The sequence below is a fragment of the Palaemon carinicauda genome, chromosome 7, assembly GCF_036898095.1.
Source record: "Palaemon carinicauda isolate YSFRI2023 chromosome 7, ASM3689809v2, whole genome shotgun sequence".
Lineage (NCBI taxonomy): Eukaryota > Metazoa > Arthropoda > Malacostraca > Decapoda > Palaemonidae > Palaemon > Palaemon carinicauda.
In genome coordinates this window covers 155,888,367-155,908,361 of record NC_090731.1, presented here as the reverse complement: position 1 = coordinate 155,908,361, position 19,995 = coordinate 155,888,367, and the positions used below count along the sequence as shown (strand labels likewise).

General features: G+C 46.1%; 1 protein-coding gene across 5 annotated transcripts in view; it reads left to right on the top strand.

Moving 5' to 3' along the window:
- The window catches only part of LOC137644092 (INO80 complex subunit C-like), a 171,275-nt gene extending 157,898 nt beyond the window's left edge, over positions 1 to 13,377 (top strand). For all 5 annotated transcript variants that reach the window (XM_068377038.1, XM_068377041.1, XM_068377042.1 and 2 more), the window contains 4 exons: positions 2,187 to 2,280; positions 2,554 to 2,653; positions 12,658 to 12,725; positions 12,962 to 13,377. In XM_068377038.1, the coding sequence (XP_068233139.1) occupies positions 2,209 to 2,280; positions 2,554 to 2,653; positions 12,658 to 12,725; positions 12,962 to 13,093 (372 nt within the window). In that variant the 5' untranslated portion in view covers positions 2,187 to 2,208 and the 3' untranslated portion in view covers positions 13,094 to 13,377. The remainder of the gene's footprint in view (positions 1 to 2,186; positions 2,281 to 2,553; positions 2,654 to 12,657; positions 12,726 to 12,961) is intronic.
- Positions 13,378 to 19,995: the final 6,618 nt, after the last annotated feature.

The following is a 19,995-nucleotide window of genomic DNA, read 5'->3' as shown; positions in this document are numbered from 1 at the left end:
GGGGTGCGTTAGCCCCCTGTTAGACAAGTAGATAAGGAGGCGCCTTGTAGGTTAGGTTAGGGGCTGAAGTTTAGGTTAGTTGGGGTCCGTATTTTATGCACGCTGGAGGAGCTTGCCTTTGATATACAAAGGCTCCAACATGCTTTAACTTTTCTGTATGTGTGTAGATCGTTGGGTCACCAGGCTCACGTAGAAAATGAAAATCCTTCCTATCCTTGTGCATTCTCACCCGTACTAATGCATGTATTTACGAGTATATACATCAGCGAACTACACTTGATTATTCTCTAATTGGTCTTTGCTCCACTGTGGCTTTCTTCACTTGTAATTAATTATCATTTCATTACACCTTTGTTCTGGTAAGTGGTACATGGTTTTGCTATGTGTGATAGCCAAGTAGTTTGGTGGACAATAGTTTGTGGACCCAACTAGGGATGTATGTAAGATGATGGCCATGCCCCATAACTCCCGTATTTTGAACCCTATTGCTAAGAATACGGCAGTCGAAGGGGGTTACAGGGGGCGTTGGCCCCTTCATTAGGTAAGTATGTAAGGACATGGTTGTTAGGTTAGGTAGGGAAGTCTTGGTTAGGGGTTCTATGCAGGCAGGAGGTCCAGTTTCTCATTATACAAAGGCTGCCCAACTATTTACACACTACCCTTGAAACCTTTCAAATTATTATGGTATAACCTTACAATCTTTGCATTTTATAGAAAACATAATGTTAGACAAGTAAGGAGTGGTATCCTTGAGCAGATTAGACAAGGCACTTGGATCTTGAAACCCCGGCGATGGATAAAGACACAACTTCCTAGGTTGGGTTAGGAGGAAGTCGTAGGTTTTGTTATTTGCTAGTGCTGGTAAAAGTGGGAATATTGTGTTTTATGTATTTCGGATCATTATTGTTGGTGTCAACCAGTCGTGTGTGTTTCCATATCCTGTCGGAATTTAAAACGATCATGGGGGATCCCAGTAGGAATCCTGGTTTTTATGGTGGAACACAAAAAAGGTGTAGTCGTCTTACCTTGTACTGAAGCCCTACATTGTTGACTAGTTTCACATACTGTACTAGTTAAAAAATATTTATATCCCACCGTTTTATAAAAACCAGATACTGTACCTAGTACATTAATAAGCTTTCTTGTGAAGTACAGTACTGTATTGTAAAGGATAGCACTTAGTCATTATTTACAGTGTATTATTATTATTATTATTATTAATTGCAAACCTACAACCCTAGTTGGAAAAGCAGGATGATATAAGCCCGAGGGCTCCAACAGGGAAAATAGCCCAGTGAGGAAATGAAATAAGGACACTACAAGAAAAGTAATTAATAATTGAAATAAAACATTTGAAGAACAGTAACATTATAAGAAATCTTTCACATATAAAGTGTAAAAACTTAAAAAAAAAATAAGAGGAAGATAAATAAGATACGAATAATGAGCCCGATTGTACCCTCAAGTAAGAGAATTCTACCCCAAAACAGTGAAAGGCCATGGTACAGAGGCTATGGCAGTGTCCAAGACCAAAGAACAATGGTTTGATTTTGGAGTGTCCTTCTCCTAGAAGAGCTGTTTACCATAGCTAAAGAGTCTCTTCTACTCTTACCAAGAGGAAAATAGCCACTGAACAATTATATTGCAGTAGTTAACCCCTTAAAAGAAAAATTGTTTGTTAATCTTAGTGTTATCAAGCGTATGAGAACAGAGGAGATTATGTAAAGAATAGACCAGACTATTCGGTGTATGTGTAGGCAAAGGGAATATGAGCTATAACCAGAGGGAAGGATCCAGTGTAGTACTGTCTGGCCATAACTCTCTAGCGGTAGAAACGGACATAGGGTCTGGAAAACGAAGTATATACTGGTTACAGTGGTTATTTGATCCTGTGTGTTCATAGAACGAAGGATAAGAATATGATAAAATTGTTGTCTTTGTATGTTCATTTCACCAGGATATTTTTAGATTGATTTTCCAGTCCCAAAATGTGTTTCTGGCTCATGCTATGATTGTATTTGGTCACATCAAAATTCTTTTATTGCTGATTATGGCGTTACTTTGGAGATGAATACTTGCATTTTATTGTTGCAACTTCAAAATTAGAAAACAACATGAAAACATAAACAAAAAATTCTGCCAGAGGCATCACTTGTAGTTTTATTCATTTGACTTTAATCCTCCAGATTCGGACGACGACCTTTAAAGATGATAACAACAGAAATTATTGAAGAAAAGGAAGAGAAGAAATGTCCAGTCTTCAAAAATCCTGAGTTCCAGGTAAGTTTGAAAGTGTTTGTACCATAGGGTAATCAAATGTAAAGACATGAAGAATGTAGGAATTCAGCAGTATCATTAATGTTTATTTGAAGTACAGGTACTGTATATAAAACATGGGATCAGTGTAATGATGACATTGGGTCATAAGTGTTATACAGTACTGCTATATGTAATATAATAATTTGATCTTGTCATTTCTTTGCAACATTATAATCTACCGTAAGTTCTCAGAATTCGTAGTTATAGTTCATAATCATTGTGTTCTTCTTTCAGCATTCTGCATTTCTTAGTAGTAAGAAGAGGGGATGGAGAAATTTGAAACAAATAATTTCACTAGAACGTGGTTACACCTGGCCTCAAGATGCAGTATACTGTAAGTTAGTGATTTAAAGTTCATGAGCTTACTATAGGTATCCTTGTAATGTTCAAAGCTCGTGCTTTGCTTATCTTCTTTGCTCAAAAACGTGGGGTTATTTCAATGCTTAGATATTTGGTCAATTAAAGGTAGAATTGTTTACTCTTAGATAAATTCTGTTTGTTCCGTAACTGGAATACGAACCATGCTATTTAATAGGGGTATTAGTTTCGGCGTAGCTGAAATGTCAAGCCATTCATTTTTAACGAGGGTTAACTACCCACACCGTTAGTTAGCGGGGGGCAGGGAGGGTAGCTTGCTACCGCTCCCCCTCACACACCTGTGATTGAACTCACTTTGCTTTCGGCTCAAATGGTGAACAGACGTTACCGCTCTTCATCCTCGCCGACAATTGGCAGCCATTAATGCTTTTTGCTTTTTCTTTTCTCTTAGACTGTGTGTGTGAAGTTGGCTTCTGTGACCATGCGCACCTGCCCTGGACTTCCTGATCGTCCCTGTGGAACATTAATGTCGGCGGTCGAGACCGATCCTCACGCCCTTTGTCCTTCTTCCAGAGGTCAGTGTGTGATAGTGTCAACAAGTGTATTGAGTGTAGGGAGTGGTCTTTCTCCCAGTGGGAGAGGTTTTCGCGACGGCGGAAGAAGTCCAAGCGGGATGTTTCTCCTTCGAAGGTTGCTTCGAAGGAAGAAAAACCCAAGGCCTCTTCTTCTGTCACCCAAACCTCCTCCGAAGCTCCTACTCGGTTGGTCTCTTTCGAAAGATGGTCTAGTAGTATCGTAGACCGATTTATTTCTGTCCAACCCCGGGTCTCAAGAGATGAGGCTGCTTCCCGTAGCGAAGCAGCACCCCCTCTCATCCCAGGGGAGGCCTTGTCACTAACTTCTATATTTCAGATTTGGTCCTCCTTGGGGCTCACGGGTTTGCCCTCTAAGGAGGCTTTGCTTTATTTCATCCGCATGGATGCTTCTGTCAAGCAGTCGTCGTCACCGTCAGAGGTAGATCCCTTCACACTTGTCGACGTTGTTGTGTCAGAGGTGTCTCATGTGGCTTCACCCATCTCCTCTGCCACTCCAGACTCTATGGTAGCTGCCGGCTTAGTTTCCCCTCGTTCCTGACCATCCTCAGTCTCTCCTACTAGTGTTTCTCTCCCTCGGGGGAGTTCACTTACAGAGACTCCTTTTCGGAGGACTGCTGATGGTCAGCTTGCTGATCCAACAGCCCCCAGAGGGCGCATCCGTCGGAAGGCTCGCCTTCCTCCTCGCCTTAGAGGCCTTCCTTTGCCTGCGGTGAGGAGGCGCCTCTTTGGTTCAACGTCATCTATGCAGACCCCTGCAGAGGAACCTCTAGACCGATCGTCCATCACTGCACCTGCAACCAGTCTTGTGACTTTGGTCCTGGACCTCTCTGTAGATCATTCGCGATCTCCTTCGGTGGATGGTCGTACTTTTAAAGGACACGTCGACAGATCTGCCATCCCCTTCATCAAAGTGCGCTATTGTGCGCCATCGTACAGTGCACCATGTGCCCACGCACCCTGACCAGCGCTCACTAGCAGCTCGTCAGGCACCAACGCTTCGGCGCACCACCCATCTTGGTCGCCCTTACACAAGGACAAGAGCCTCACGCACTTACGCGCCAACAAGATCAGAGATCTCCTACGCGCACATGCGCCAATGATCTGCGCGCCAGCGCTCTCCTGCGCCCACGATCTCCTCCGCCAACATTCACCTACGCGCTAGTTACCTGCGCACAAATGTTCTCCTGCTCGCCAACATGTGCGCCCCATATCACGGTCTCCTGAGCGTCATCTTGCGCGCCATCACTCTCCTGCACGCAAATTCGTAGGTGAGGCAACAACCTTGTTGCCCTCACCTGCGCGCCAACATTTACCGGCTCACCTGCGCACGCACACAGAGATACGCGCGCCCATCATGATTCTGCTGCACGCCCGCGCGCTCGGAGACATTCTCCCCCGCGCGCCAATATTCTCACTCGCGCGAGCACCATTATTCTCCCTTGCATGAGTGCCAATATTCTCCCGTGCTTGAGCATGCGCACCAAAAGGAACGACGTCCAGCAAGGTCGCCATCGCCTCATTCCCCTCCCCGCAAGCGCATACCACCACGCATTGTGGGAGAAGGGAAACATGCAGAGGGGTTAAGGATCCCAAAGCTACATCCTAAGGCAAACCCACCCATTCCAGTAACTCCTCCCAGGGAATCTTCGGTCCCTTTCCCTTCAGGGGGTATGTCTGACAGTGTGTCTGTCAGCCAGAAGCCCTGGTTCAATGCCTTGATCAAAGCCGTAACCCAGGCTTTCAAGCCTGTCCTGTCTGATCTAGGACATGGAACCATGGCTTCCTCTACTCCTTTGAAGAGGAAAAGAGGAGTTCTGGACGCAGTCACTTACCCGAGGGCGAAATTGACTCCACTCAGACCATCGAGGCAAGTTCCTCCTATTTCTCGGGCTAACTCTCCATCCCTTTCGGACGAAGATCTCCCGTCACCTAGGGAACCACGCGAAGAGAGACTTTCCCCCATTGCACCAATGGAGGAAATCTCTCTCTTCACGCCGAGAGTTCTTCACAGTCCGAGAATGGAAGGGACATGCCACACTCATTGATGTTGGAGTCTTAAATCCTTCCCTGGAAGGAATCTAAAGACTCCAAAACATTGCCAAAGTCCTCCACTAGGACTAGGATGGAGCCAGCCAGCCACTTAGGGAATGTCCGCGACTCTCCCCAAGAAGAGCCTTTAGGGATAGAAGAAAACTTCGCTGCAAGTCCTACAACAGGAGGAGACCAGCAGGAGTCAGAACATGCATTCTGGCAGGTTCTGACTCTTAACTCCGGATAGCTAGGTTGGTAGCATCTCGGGCTTCTGTTTCAGAGGTCCCGAGTTCGCTTCCCCGCCAGGACGCGGATAGTGTGAGACCTTCTACTAGGGGGGAAGGTTAGAGGGGGCTAGTGATAGTCTCTGCTGGCTTATGGTCGCCCGAGCAGAATGACGTAGATCGTCTGAGTAGAGACCTAAAACCCGGAACTTTAACTTTTAATGAGAGGTCTCAACGGGTTTTCCAACCCGGAGATCCCCCCTCGATAGGCCAAAGACACGGTCCTAGACTTCGTCTTTGGTACTCAAAAACCCTCTAAGACCAGTGCAGCCCTGCCCTGGTCTCAAGCGGTAATGAGTACCAGGGACAAGATCGCCCAGCAGCTCTCCGAGATGTCCTCCTCCAACCGTTCCGGTACCACGAACAAGCTCCTCCCACCTCCTCGCGTACAGCAGAGGAGGTACTTCGAGATCCTGGAGGAGCCTAGTTCAGCTCTTTCGCTTCACTACTCGCTGGAAGAGCTAACCAGGGGATCCCCTCATGAGAGACTCTCCAACTGGCAGGTCTCGTTCTCGGCAGCCGAGATCCTCAACCAGGAGAAGGTCACGAAGTGTGCTATGCAAGCTACTTCGTGGCTTGATATCTGGTTAGGGACCTTAGGTATCCTGATACGATCCGAGGATTTCTCCATAGAACGTACCAGGAAAGCTATGGAAACCTTCCTTCTCTCAGGTACTCGCACGATAGTTTCTTGCTCACCAAGTCTCGAACTTGTGGGAAAATGCCATCCTGAAACGTCGGGATGCAGTAGCTGAAAGATTCCACCAGAAGGTCCCTAGCGCCGATATCAATAGGCTCAGACATTCCTCCATAGAGGGGTCTCTTCTGTTCAAGCCTAAGGATGTGGAACATGCTGCTGAGAGGTGGAGGAAGTCTCATCAAGACTCCCTCCTCCATAGGGCTTTAACATCTAAGTCCTATAAACCTTCAGCACCACAGCAGTCCCCTCCAACCAAGACCACAATGACGACAACGGTGTCTAAGCCCTTTCTTGTCAAAGACAGGAAAGGCAAAAAGTTCTCCAGGGGAGGTAAAAATCCTAGAGGGAGCAGCCGAGGCCACAAATGCTAGGATAGGCAGTCCCCTTACATTTCCACCAGTGGGGGGATGTCTACAGAGTTGCGCAAACAGGTGGAAGCAACTCAGGGCCGATTCCTGGACAATCACCGTGATCAGTCTAGGATATTGCGTCCCATTCATTACATCTCTACCTCCCCTGACCAGGAATCCAGTGTCATTGAACTACCTTGCCATGGGATCGGCAAGGGGGCAAGCCCTTCGGGCAGAAGTCCAGACCCTGTTGAAGAAGGACACTCCAAGAGGTTCTCAACGGATCCCCAGGGTTTTTTAGTCGACTATTTCTTGTAAAGAAGGCGTCTGGAGGCTGGAGACCAGTCATCGACCTCTCAGCTCTGAACAAGTTTGTCAAACAAACTTTGTTCAGCATAGAGACGGCAGACTAGCAGTAAGACGCAGACTTCATGTGCACACTGGACCTAAAGGACGTGTACTTCCAGATCCCAGTCCATCCGTCTACTTGAACTGTACTTAAGATTCAGCCTAAACAACAGAATATACTAGTTCAAGGTGCTGTGCTTAGGTCTTTCCACAGCACCACAAGTCTTCACCAGAGTGTTCACCCTAGTATCATCTCGGGCACAGGATTGGCATCCGTCTCCTCCGTTATCTGGACGACTGGATAATCCTAGCAGACTCGGTGTCAACCCTTCTTCAACACCGAGACAAACTTCTGAGACTTTGCCAGGATCTGGGGATCATGGTAAATCTCGAGAAGTCCTCTCTGCTTCCCACTCAAAGACTGGTATACTTAGGCATGATTGTAGACACCATTCTCCACAAAGTCTTCCCATCAGACGACAGGATAGCAAGGCTGAGAAAGGTCGCAAGACCTTTTCTCAGACGAGAAGAACTTCCAGCCCAATCGTGGCTACATCTCGGTCACCTTTCATCGCTGGCCCGTCTAGTTCCCAATGGTCACCTCAGGAAGAGATCCCTCCAGTGACAACTCAAGTCCCTGTGGAATCAAGCATACGACTCCCCGGACCTGCGGAACTGACAGACCTCCAGTGGTGGGTGACAGACAAGAATGTACGAAAGGGAGTGGATCTTCTCGTCCTCCCCCCCAAATTTGAGGATGTTTTCAGACGCTTCAAAAAAAGGGTTGGGGCCCGCGTGCTGCACCACACAAGCTCAGGCCTCTGGTCAGAGTCAGAAAAGTACCTCCACATAAATCTCCTAGAGATGAAGGCCGTCTTTCTGGCCCTTCAACAGTTCCAACAGTACCTGGCAAGTCACTCTGTGGTGCTGATGAGCGACAACACACCAGTAGTGGGCTACATCTACAAACAAGGAGGTACTTTTTCACAGCAACTATCCCATCTAGCAGTAGAGATACTGAGATGGGCCAAAATCCACTCGATACCACTATTGGCACGCTTCATTCCAGGCAAAAGGAATGTGCTCGCCGACAACCTGAGCAGAGCATCTCAGATAGTGAGTACCGAGCGGTCATTGGATCATCTAGTAGCCAAAAAAGTCCTGACTTTGTGGGGTTCTCCGATTGTGGACCTCTTTGCAACAGCCCTGAACTTCAGGCTCCCGCTGTACTGTTCCCCAGTCCCAGACCCCAAGGCTCTCTGGCAAGATGCTTTCCAACAACGGTGGGACAACATCGACGTTTACGCCTTTCCCCCGTTCTGTCTGATGAGGAGGATACTCAACAAGACGAGAACATCGGTCAATCTTTCAATGACCCTCATAGCTCCGTTATGGCATCACGCAGAATGGTTCCCGGGCCTTCTGCATCTCCTAACGGAGCCACTAAGAGAACTCCCTCCACAACACAATCTACTCAAACAACCACACGTCAACATGTTCCTCAAAGCCGTAGCTTCGCTACGACTTCACGCCTGGAGACTATCCAGCATCTCCTCTCTGAGAGAGGATTTTCGCAACAAGTTGCAATTAGGATGTCTGGACATCTGCAAAAATCATCAGTAGTAGTCTACCAGGCAAAGTGGAGTTTTCTGTGGTTGGTGTCGTGGAATGGGTATCTCAACACTCTATGCCACTATTCCAGCAATAGCGGAGTTCCTTGTGTATTTGCATGAAGAAATACACCTATTAGTCTCGGTAATGAAAGGCTATCGCTCAGCCTTAAGCCTCGCCTTCAGACAGAAAGGAATGGACATTCCTTCATCGCTAGAACTTTCTCTACTCATATGGAGTTATGAACTTACTTGCCCCCAGTCAGAAGTGAGACCTCCACCCATGGAATGTGGTTCGAGTTCTCAGTTCTCTTAAGAGACCTCCCTATGAACCATTATGCCAGGCAACAGATCGCCACCTAACTTGGAAGACGGTGTTCCTGCTAGCTTTGGCCTCGGCCAAGCGAGTCGGCAAACTTCATGATCTCTCATATGACATCGCCCAATCAAGGGGATGGGGAGAGGTAACGTTCAACTTCGTCCCTAAGTTTATTGCTAAGACTCGGAACCTGGGAGTAGCGGATCCTCGATTTGACTCCTTCCGGATTTCTAGTCTCCGTACTGTAACAGATGGCCCAGACCATCTCTTATTATGCCCAGTACGGAGTTTGAGGCTGTACCTCAAGAGAACAGCCGCAGCCTGTCCTAGTGTGCCAGCACTATTCGTCACCACAGGAAGGACTAAGAGGAGGGTCACCAAGAACACCATCTCAGCATGGATTCGCAGGGTCATTGACCTTGCACTGAATCCAGACCCTCCTCCGTCACGTCGCCCCAGAGCATATGATGTCAGGGGCATAGCTATGTCCCTGGCCTTCAAAAGAAATTATTCAGTGACACAGGTTCTTCAAGCTGGGGTGTGGAAACGTCAAAACACGTTCGCATCCCACTACCTGCAAGACGTGACGTCCCCCACAGGAGACTTGATACGTTTTCTATCGGTCCTGTGATGGCTGCACAATAGCTGGTTTAAAACTTCAAGCTCCTTATTAGATAAGTAGCAGAAGGTTGATGGCATTGTTACCTGGTTTTAGTCTGCATGAATAAAAAGGTTTGATTGGCCTTTATTCTTTTCATCATCATCCCCTCTCTTGGGGAAAGCAGCATCCTGGGTGCTATGCATAGCTGACCTCAAACCACTACAGGTAAACCATGCTCCCTTGTGTACCTAGTATTAAGATTAATACTGTTGCGTCCCCATACCCTGATGAGATGGTATTGGGAAAGTCCTAGTGCACAGTTTTCCATCTTAAGAACTTCGGAACAACTTTCTAGGATGAGTCACACTTCTACTTACCTTCACACACAGCTTGTGTAGGCTGCAAACCTTGCGTAGCAAGGTTTTAGCGAGGTGCAGGGGCTCCTTATTTCTTGAGTGCTAACACACTCGGATAAAGAGCCCCCGGGTAAAGCCAAAAAGCCAGACTGGCTGGGACGTCCACCCTTCCTAATGGGAGAGTCACCCCTATTAAATAGCGTGGTTTGTATTCCAGTTACGAAACAAATGTCAAATTCGTAGATAATTTTTATTTTTCCTAACGATACAAATCTTGGCTATTTAACCAAACTTGCCCACCAGTCCTATCATCCTTGAAGTCCTACCTCCAAGCAAAGTGAGCTCCATCACAGTTGTGTGAGGGGGAGCGTTAGTAAGCTACCCTCCCTACCCTCCGCTAACTAGCGGTGTGGGTAGTTAACCCTCGGTAAAAATTAATGGCTCGTCATTTCAGCTTCGCCGAAAGTATAACCCCTAAATAGCTAAGGTTTGTTTAGTCAGGAAAAATATAAATTATCTACGATGGAATTTCCTATATATTATACTTTTCAGTGATATTTGTTGTACATTTCAGTGCTATTTGCAGCATAGAATTTCCTATACGTATATTATACTTTTCAGTGATATTTGTTGTACATTTCAGTGCTATTTGCAGCTTAGAATTTTATTCCTGTGGTTTTAGTTAACTGTGCTCCATATTTCACTCTCCATTAGGTAAAAGTCACTCTTGCGATTTTGTTTTAGGATTAGAACCGAAAGTGCATTTAGTGCTTTGGTAGGTTACTGGCCATTAGTTGTTCAAAAAAGCAATCTTGAGTTTTGTTTGTATAACAAAGCACCATCGGTGTTTTACACATATACAGTATGTGTTACCTAGTGTTTGTACCAACTTAACAACCTCTAGATAAAACATAATAAAAAAATCTCTGCACTAATTATATACCCTCCCTCCTTCAAATTAGCTGCCAAAACACTCCCCATCACTGGAATGTTTGAGGGTTAGTATGGGAAAGAAGGTACAGCATAGAATTCTTCAGATTTAAGCGGTCATTGCCACTACGATACTTCTACTTTTCTGTCATTTTTTTAATTATTTATTTAGAAAGTCTCTTGTGTTTACACTTGTTTGAGAAATATTTTTATGGTTTGGCTGTTATACCTTATTTAAATATGTCCACGAATAATCCTTTTCAAAGATATTGCTTCAGATGTAAAGTAAACAGGTTTTAATCAGATTCGGTTGATCCTCGCTCTCTTCTTATTGCCAAGGCTCCATTTGTAGCTTGGCTAATAATAATTGTTATTCATTCATTGCCCCTAATAGGTTTTTTAGTGTAGTGATCATTGGGCTGCGGCCAGGTATAGCACGCAGATTCACTATCGGGTTACGACCTCAATTCCTCTAACCCATACCTAAATAAATGGCCTTGTCAGAACACTTATTAATTGGTGCTACCCCTTGTTTTGGTTCTGGCCAAGGAGATCCACCAAGCATTTGAACCTCTGGTGAATTTTTCTATGAGCATCTTTACAGTACTGTACTGTATTTGAAAAAAAAAAAAAATATATATATATATATATATATATATATATATATATATATATATAGGGAAAAACTTCTTTGGATAAACTTGGCATAGATCCTTTTGTCCTTTTGACACAACAAAGAAGAGGTAGGGTACTTACCTTTTGGACCTACTTACTTTGTGGGTCCAAATTAAGAATGATCATTTTGTGCTCGCCAACATCTTGGCGAGGCCAGTAGCATCCCAGGACTTCAAGTGTTTCAAGACTGCTAGGTGGGTCACCCAGTTGAGTGACAACCACTATATACTGGGTTACGCCAACTAGCCATGGAAGGCTTAGTCTTCGTGCCTCAATGTTTGCCAATGTACCATATGCACTAATGGGCAGATGGCCACTATGTCTAGCTGTTGGTACGGTACATTCTATGCTATGGGGATGTCATGGAAAACTAATTTGGGTGTCAAAGCCAGGTTATATGGTCTTAGTTGTCCCTATGGTCTTGTTTCATGGGAAGGCTCTTCACCAGAGGGAAAAACTGGTGATCAACATGCTTGCTATGCAGTTGATAAGGAAGTTCCTGGTGGTCAGCTCTCTGTTCCCAAATCCTTTGGAAGCAATAGGGAAGGACTTCTAACATTTTGGGCAAATTGGACTTGTATGCCTCTCCCCTTTTAGCCTGATCTGTCTGGTGATCAACAGAATGCAGATCACCCTAGGACCAGAATAACCCAAATGGCTCTTTTTAAACTTTAAGCCATGGATATTTTGAATGTTAAAGGGTTAGCTATGCTATAGGTCTTTGCTGCATCACCGATTTTGCCACTTATAAGAAGGCTAGAACATCTAAGAAGCTGAGTGGCTGCTTTTATAATGATGTTGGTATTTGTATTTCTAGTCACTTGTTTTTGTATTGAAACAATTTTTTTTTTTTCGAAAATAATTTCATCATTGTCAGAAAAGATATTTGACTAATATCTAACAAATGGGCTATTTATGAAAGTCGTTCATGTTTGTCTATGTATAGTGGGCATTGAATTTGTAATGTCTGGTTAGTAATAGTAGTTTGTAGAAAATTAGATTGGCTACAGCATCCATTCAGGAATTGTAAATGTTCTCAGAGAGGTGGTCTATGAATCCAACCCTTGTAAACCAAAAAGGACTGTGGTACCGTTAATTGATTTTTTCCTTTTTGGGCTACATTATATTTTTTTTTAATTTCAGTGAGGATGTATGTAACTTTTTATTTTTTATGGAATAACAATTGTGTATTGAAAGCAATGATATTGGTTTCTTTTCAGATAGCAGTATTGATGCACCACCAGCTTTTACTCCTGGGAAAAAATACTCTGATGTGTCTGGTCTCCCAGTAAGTATGAGAATTTTTTCTTCGTTCTAGCAATGCTTTACTAAAAGGAACCACTGAGGTCAGCTGTATCTATGTATTCATATTAAAACATGGGTCTTTATTTTATAAAGATACAAATATAACAACCAGTATAATGATCTTTTTTGTTGATATGTAGTATCTAAAAACCGTTAAATCTTTTTATGAATTACAATTGCAGTTTGATATCTGCAAAGTAACATTTTGAAAATTTTCAGGCCAACTACACTGATCCACTTACAAAATTGAGATTTGCGGATTCAGCCGAATTCGACAGAGTTCGAGATCTTCCCATGGACATTGTTAATGGTCTTTTGGAACTTCGAAAGGCTAGTAGCATTGTAGGATAAAGGATGTTTACCACTAAGTCAGGAATTTAGAGTTACAGTATATAATTGACAGTATACATGTACTGTACTGTATAATGAACAATGTCTTTGTTTGTTACTGTGAGATGTCAGCAGTCATCAGTAGTATACGGTGCTGTAATAGTAGTGTCCCATAGGGTGAACTAAAGGAATTTACTTGGTCAGATTATAAAACCTTGACTATGCATTCAAGTATGTTTTTATGCAAGCTGGTTTCAAAGAATTTGTAATGTTTGTACCTGTAATAAAGAATAACTGATTATGAATTAATTATCTTTGTCTTGTTAGGAAATAGAAGGATAAGCTTTTCTTCATGGGTTGATCGAAGTGAATAAAATTCTTGTTTGTAATGAATTACATTTTTCAATATTAAACTTACCCGATAATCATGTAGCTGTCAACTCCGTTGCCCGACAGAATTCTATGGAGGGATACGCCAGCTATCACAATACTAGAAGGGGGTGTACTTACCAGCGCCACCTGTGGCCAGGTACTCAATCATTTGTTGTTGACACCTCCTCAATTATTCCTCTGTCGTGCTTCCGGCTAGACGTTCTGGGATACGCTCATGGTCTTCGAGTTTATTCATGGATATTTGGTGAAGTATTCTCTTAGATTAACGGCTGTCGCATACTGGAATCCTTTTTATATTAGCTAGATAGCTTTTATATAAATACTGATTAACGGTTAATGAATTTTTGCTTGTTTTTGGATCACCCTTTGACTAACTCTTTGAAACAAGATGTCTGACGTTTCGCAAGCTCCCTCCCATAGACGATGTAGGTCTTGCAATAGGCGTATTCCGAAGGCCTCGGTAGATCCTCACACCGCTTGTTCTGACTGTAGGGACAGGCCCTGTCTATTAGAAAATCGGTGTGAGGAGTGCGCCGGACTTTCGGAATTGGATTTTGTACGTCTTTTAAAATATTCATCTAAGTTAGAGAGAACTAGAGTTAGGAGAAGTTCTTCTCACTCTTCTATGTTTTCCTCACCTCATGATCCCCTACCTTTTCCTACCCCTGTAGTGGCTACCCCCGAACCTACTGTGTGCCCTCCGCCTGATATGTCAACTGTTTTGCGTGCTATTCAGGCTTTAGGAGATAAAGTAGAATCAGTGGTAAGTGACCATAAGTCTCTGATGGCCGAGGTTAAAGAACTGAAGGTCAAGAGTGCAGTGGGTGGAAATAGTGCCAGTGCTGTGACGAGTGCTAGTGTCTGTGCAGTGCCAAGTGCTAGTGGTGCCAGTGTGGTGCGTGAGGATTTTTCTGTGCGAGCCAGTCGTCCTCCCAGTCCGGGACCTCTTGCAAGCTCCCATGCCCAGGGGAGAAGCAATGTCGAAGGGCTTAAGGGTTCGACAGGCCTTGTTAGGCGCACAGAATTATCCTCGGTGGTTGCGGGCGTGTCTTCCTTAGACCGTCACTCCCACCTGCAGACGATTGAGCCCGTCTTCTCGTCCGCTGATCTTCATGCAGGGAAGAAACGTTGGTCTCAGGTCTCGAGACCGCTTAAACGTAGAGTTCAGTCAGCGAGTGCTCAGCCAGGTTGTAGTCATTGGCTCAGCTCCGACTCGCCTCAGTCATCGGTCGACTGTACTCCGCCCAAGAGGAGTAAGGTTCTGCCTATACAGACCCCGACTGTGACTTTACCTCAGTCTGTTATCGTTTCTGCCGACCCCAAGTGGACCCTGCTTCAGTCCATGCAAGCTCAGCTTTCGGACTTGATGCGTGAGTGTCGGGCTGAGAGTGTTGCACCTCCTCCTCCGCCTACACTCCCTCCACCTGTTCTCGCCCCGCCTGTGCTCGCCCAGCCTGCACCTGCTCCGCCTGTGCTCGCCCAGCCTGCACCTGCTCCGCCTGGTCGCAGCACCATCTGCCAGGCGTACGATGTTGAGCCACTTTCGGAGTTTGCTGTTCACAGTGTTGTTCAGCCTCAGCCTTCTTTAAGGCAACCCTTGCTTTGGGATCAGGAGAGTTATTCCACTCTTCCTCCTCCTCCCCTTGCTGCTCCACCAGTGGTGCAACTCTCGGTTGGGGTACAACAACCTCTCCCCTCCGTGAGTCTGTCTGCTCAACCATCGCTGCAGCGAGCTCAACCCTCATCTAGGCAAGCTCCTCTACACCATGGACTTGCGCCTCAGGAGCCTCAGCTTGCGAGAACTTTACCTTGTTCTGCGCAGCCTCAACCTTCTCTTGCTCCACTCATCTCACAGGAACAGGAACGGACTACTCCGCCTCCGTCCTCCGCTCAGCTTGTGCAATCCTTGGGTTCAACTCTTGCTAGGAGTCAACCTCCTTCACCCATGCGCCTGCCTTCTGCTCCGTCTGTTGTTCAGCCTATGCAGTCTGAGCCTCAGGTTTTCCCTCAAGATGAGGAAACCTCTGTTATTGTTCCTACCCGTTCTGACTCTGCGGTTCAGCATTCTGGTCCTATTGCTTCGCTACCCTCTGCTGATGAAGTGTCGGATGATGAGGAGGCACACCTTGATCCCTCATCAGACGTGGAGGAGTCTAAGCTTTCTCCATTGTCTGTTGATTTTCGAAAGGTCTTGGCTCTACTCAGGGAGCTTTACCCTGACCACTTCGTCTCTGCTGTTCCCCGCTCTCCTCCATCTGAGTTTTCGCTAGGCGTACAACAAGCTAAGTCGAACTATACTAAGCTTGTCCTAGCTAGATCCTCCAAGAGGGCTTTAAGGATCTTAGGGGAGTGGCTTCAGTCTAAACAACACCTGGGCAAGACTTCCTTCATGTTCCCTCCAACGAAGCTCGCTTCGAAAGGTTGCGTTTGGTATGCCACAGGGGAAGCACCAGGCTTGGGAGTACCTGCCTCTGCCCAGGCTGACTTCTCAAGTCTGGTGGACTCGCCTCGGAGGACTGCGATGAGACGCTCGAAGGTTTGTTGGACCTTCTCAGACCTGGATCATCTTCTGAAAGGGTTGTTCAGAGCTTTCGAAATGTTCAACTTTCTTGACTGGTGCCTGGGAGCCCTCAGCAAGAAAACATCTCCTGCGGACAAAGACTCTGCCATGCTAATTATGTCCTGCATGGATAAGGCTATCAGGGATGGATCGGGTGAGCTAGCGTCGTTATTTGTATCAGGGGTGTTGAAGAAAAGGGAACAACTGTGTACCTTCCTCTCAGCCAGCATTACACCGTGCCAGCGGTCACAGCTCCTTTTTGCTCCACTCTCAAAGTTCCTCTTTCCCGAGGAGCTAGTTAAGGACTTGTCGGCTGCCCTGATACAGAAGGACACGCACGATCTTGTAGCCTCATCGGCTCGTAAGTCTAAGGTTACCACCTCTGTCCCCAAGACTTATCGCTCCCCAGTGGCTGATACCCCGGCCACTAGGTTCATACCGCCCTTTCGTGGTAGAGCCCCCAGCCGAGGAAGCTCCCGTCCAGACTCTCACAGGGGCAAGTCTAGGAAAGGACCCAGGACATCTAAGGGAAAGCACTGACTCTCAGATTCTCCAGACAACAGTAGGAGCCAGACTCAAGATCTTCTGGCAAGCCTGGGAGAAGAGAGGTGCAGACGCACAGTCTGTCAGTTGGCTGAGGTACGGTTACAGGATTCCATTCTGCCTCAAACCGCCTCTGACCACATCGCCCATCAACCTCTCTCCCAACTACAAAGAAGAGGACAAGAGGCTAGCATTGCAACAGGAGGTGTCGCTACTTGTGCAGAAGAAGGCAGTGGTTATAGTCCGGGACCATCAATCCCCGGGCTTCTACAACCGTCTCTTTCTTGTAGCCAAAAAGACAGGAGGTTGGAGACCGGTGCTGGACGTCAGCTCTCTCAACGAGTATGTCACCAAGCAGACGTTCACAATGGAGACGACCAAGTCGGTCTTAGCAGCGGTCAGACAGGAGGACTGGATGGTCTCGTTGGACTTGAAAGATGCATACTTTCACGTTCCCATTCATCCAGACTCCCAACCTTTCCTGAGATTCGTTTTCGGAAAGGTTGTCTATCAGTTCCAAGCCCTGTGTTTTGGCCTAAGCACAGCTCCTATGGTCTTTACTCATCTGATGAGGAATGTAGCGAAATTCCTGCACTTATCGAACATCAGAGCCTCCCTCTACCTAGACGACTGGCTGTTGAGAGCCTCCACGAGTCGTCGTTGTCTGGAGAACCTCTCTTGGACTTTAGATCTAATCAGAGACCTAGGTCTATTAGTCAATATAGAGAAATCTCAACTCATTCCCTCCCAATCCATTGTGTACCTGGGAATGGAGATTCAGAGTCGGGATTTTCGGGCTTTTCCATCGGCCCCCAGGATAAACCAAGCCCTAGAGTGCATCATGAGCATGCTGAAGAGGAGCAATTGCTCAGTGAGACAGTGGATGAGTCTCACAGGGACCCTCTCATCTCTGGCCCTGTTTGTCGAGCTAGGGAGACTCCACCTCCGCCCTCTTCAATTCCATCTTGCAGCTCATTGGGACAAGAGCTCGACTCTAGAAGCAGTCTCTATCCCTATCAACCAAGAGATGAAGACCACTCTCCGGTGGTGGAAGCACAATCTCCTTCTCAAGGAGGGTCTATCATTGGCCATCCAGACCCCCCATCTTCATCTCTTCTCGGATGCATCGGACTCGGGCTGGGGTGCGACCTTGGACGGACGGGAATGCTCAGGAGTATGGAACAAGGAACAAGGATTACTCCACATCAACTGCAAGGAACTGTTAGCAGTTCATCTTGCCCTGTTGAACTTCAAGTCCCTCCTGCTAGGCAAAGTGGTGGAGGTGAATTCAGACAACACCACAGCCTTGGCTTACATCTCCAAGCAAGGAGGGACCCATTCGAGGAGCCTTTACGAGATCGCAAGGGACCTCCTCATTTGGTCAAGAGGTCTAAACCTCACACTGGTCACGAGGTTCATCCAGGGCGATATGAATGTTTCAGCGGATCGCCTCAGCAGAAGGAATCAGGTCATTCCCACGGAATGGACCCTCCACAAGAGTGTGTGCAACAGACTTTGGACCTTGTGGGGTCAACCTACCATAGATCTGTTTGCCACCTCCATCACCAAAAGACTTCCGCTTTATTGTTCCCCTGTTCCAGACCCTGCAGCGGTTCATGTGGATGCTTTTCTTCTGAACTGGTCCCATCTCGACCTGTACGCATTCCCTCCGTTCAAGATTATAAACAAAGTTCTGCAGAAATTCGTCTCGCACGAAGGGACACGGCTGACGCTGGTTGCTCCCCTTTGGCCTGCAAGAGAATGGTACACAGAGGTACTTCAATGGCTAGTCGACTTCCCCAGGACTCTACCTCTAAGAGTGGACCTTCTACGTCAACCACACGTAGACAGGTTGCACCCAAACCTCCACGCTCTTCGACTGACTGCCTTCAGACTGTCGAAAGATTCGCTAGAGCTAGAGGCTTTTCGAAGGAGGCAGCCAGTGCGATTGCCAGAGCTAGAAGAATTTCCACTCGTAGAGTCTACCAGTCTAAGTGGGAGGTCTTCCGAAGCTGGTGTAGAGCCAATTCAATATCCTCTACCAATACCTCTGTGATCCAAATAGCTGACTTCCTTCTTCATCTTAGGAATGAGAGATTCCTTTCAACACCTACGATTAAAGGGTATAGGAGCATGTTGGCCTCAGTCCTCCGCCACAGGGGTTTGGACCTGTCTTCCAACAAGGACCTTCAAGACATTCTCAAGTCTTTTGAGACGTCTAAAGAACGTCGTCTTTCCACTCCAGGCTGGAATCTAGACGTAGTCTTAAGGTTCCTTATGACATCTAGGTTCGAACCTCTCCAGTCAGCTTCCTTCAAGGATCTTACCCTCAAGACTGCTTTTCTCGTTTGCCTTGCAACAGCTAAGAGAGTCAGTGAGGTTCATGCCTTCAGCAAGAACATTGGTTTCACAACCGAATCAGCTACATGTTCTTTTCAGCTTGGATTCCTAGCAAAGAACGAGCTTCCTTCACGTCCTTGGCCTAGATCGTTCGAAATACCTAGCCTCTCCAACATGGTAGGTAACGAACTAGAGAGAGTTCTTTGCCCTGTCAGAGCTCTCAAATATTATCTGAAGAGGTCTAAACCTATTCGAGGACAGTCAGAAGCCTTATGGTGTGCCATCAAGAAACCCTCGAGACCCATGTCCAAGAATGGGCTTTCGTACTATATAAGGCTTCTGATCAGAGAAGCACATTCTCACTTAAAGGAGGAAGACCTTGCATTGCTGAAGGTAAGGACCCACGAAGTAAGAGCTGTAGCTACTTCGTTGGCCTTTAATAAAAACCGTTCTCTGCAGAGCATTATGGATGCAACCTATTGGAGGAGCAAGTCAGTGTTTGCATCATTTTATCTGAAAGATGTCCAGTCTCTTTACGAGAACTGCTACACCCTGGGACCATTCGTAGCAGCGAGTGCAGTAGTAGGTGAGGGCTCAGCCACTACATTCCCTTAATCCCATAACCTTTTTAACCTTTCTCTTGAATACTTTTATTGTTGTTTTTATGGTTGTTACGGTAGGCTAAGAAGCCTTCCGCATCCTTGGATTTGGCGGGTGGTCTATTCATTCTTGAGAAGCGCCTGGGTTAAAGGTGTGGTAGAGGTCCTTTAGTAGGGTTGCAACCCCTTGTACTTTGGCACCTTTGGGTTGATTCAGCCTCCAAGAGGAACGCTGCGCTCAGTAAGGAAGACGAACTTTAAATAAAAGGCAGAGTAACGGTTCTATTCGACTTCCTTACCAGGTACTTATTATTTCATTGTTATTTGAGATAACTGTTATATGAAATTTGGGATACTTAGCTATCCTTTAATCATGTACACTGGTTTTCACCCACCTCCCTGGGTGTGAATCAGCTACATGATTATCGGGTAAGTTTAATATTGAAAAATGTTATTTTTATTAATAAAATAAATTTTTGAATATACTT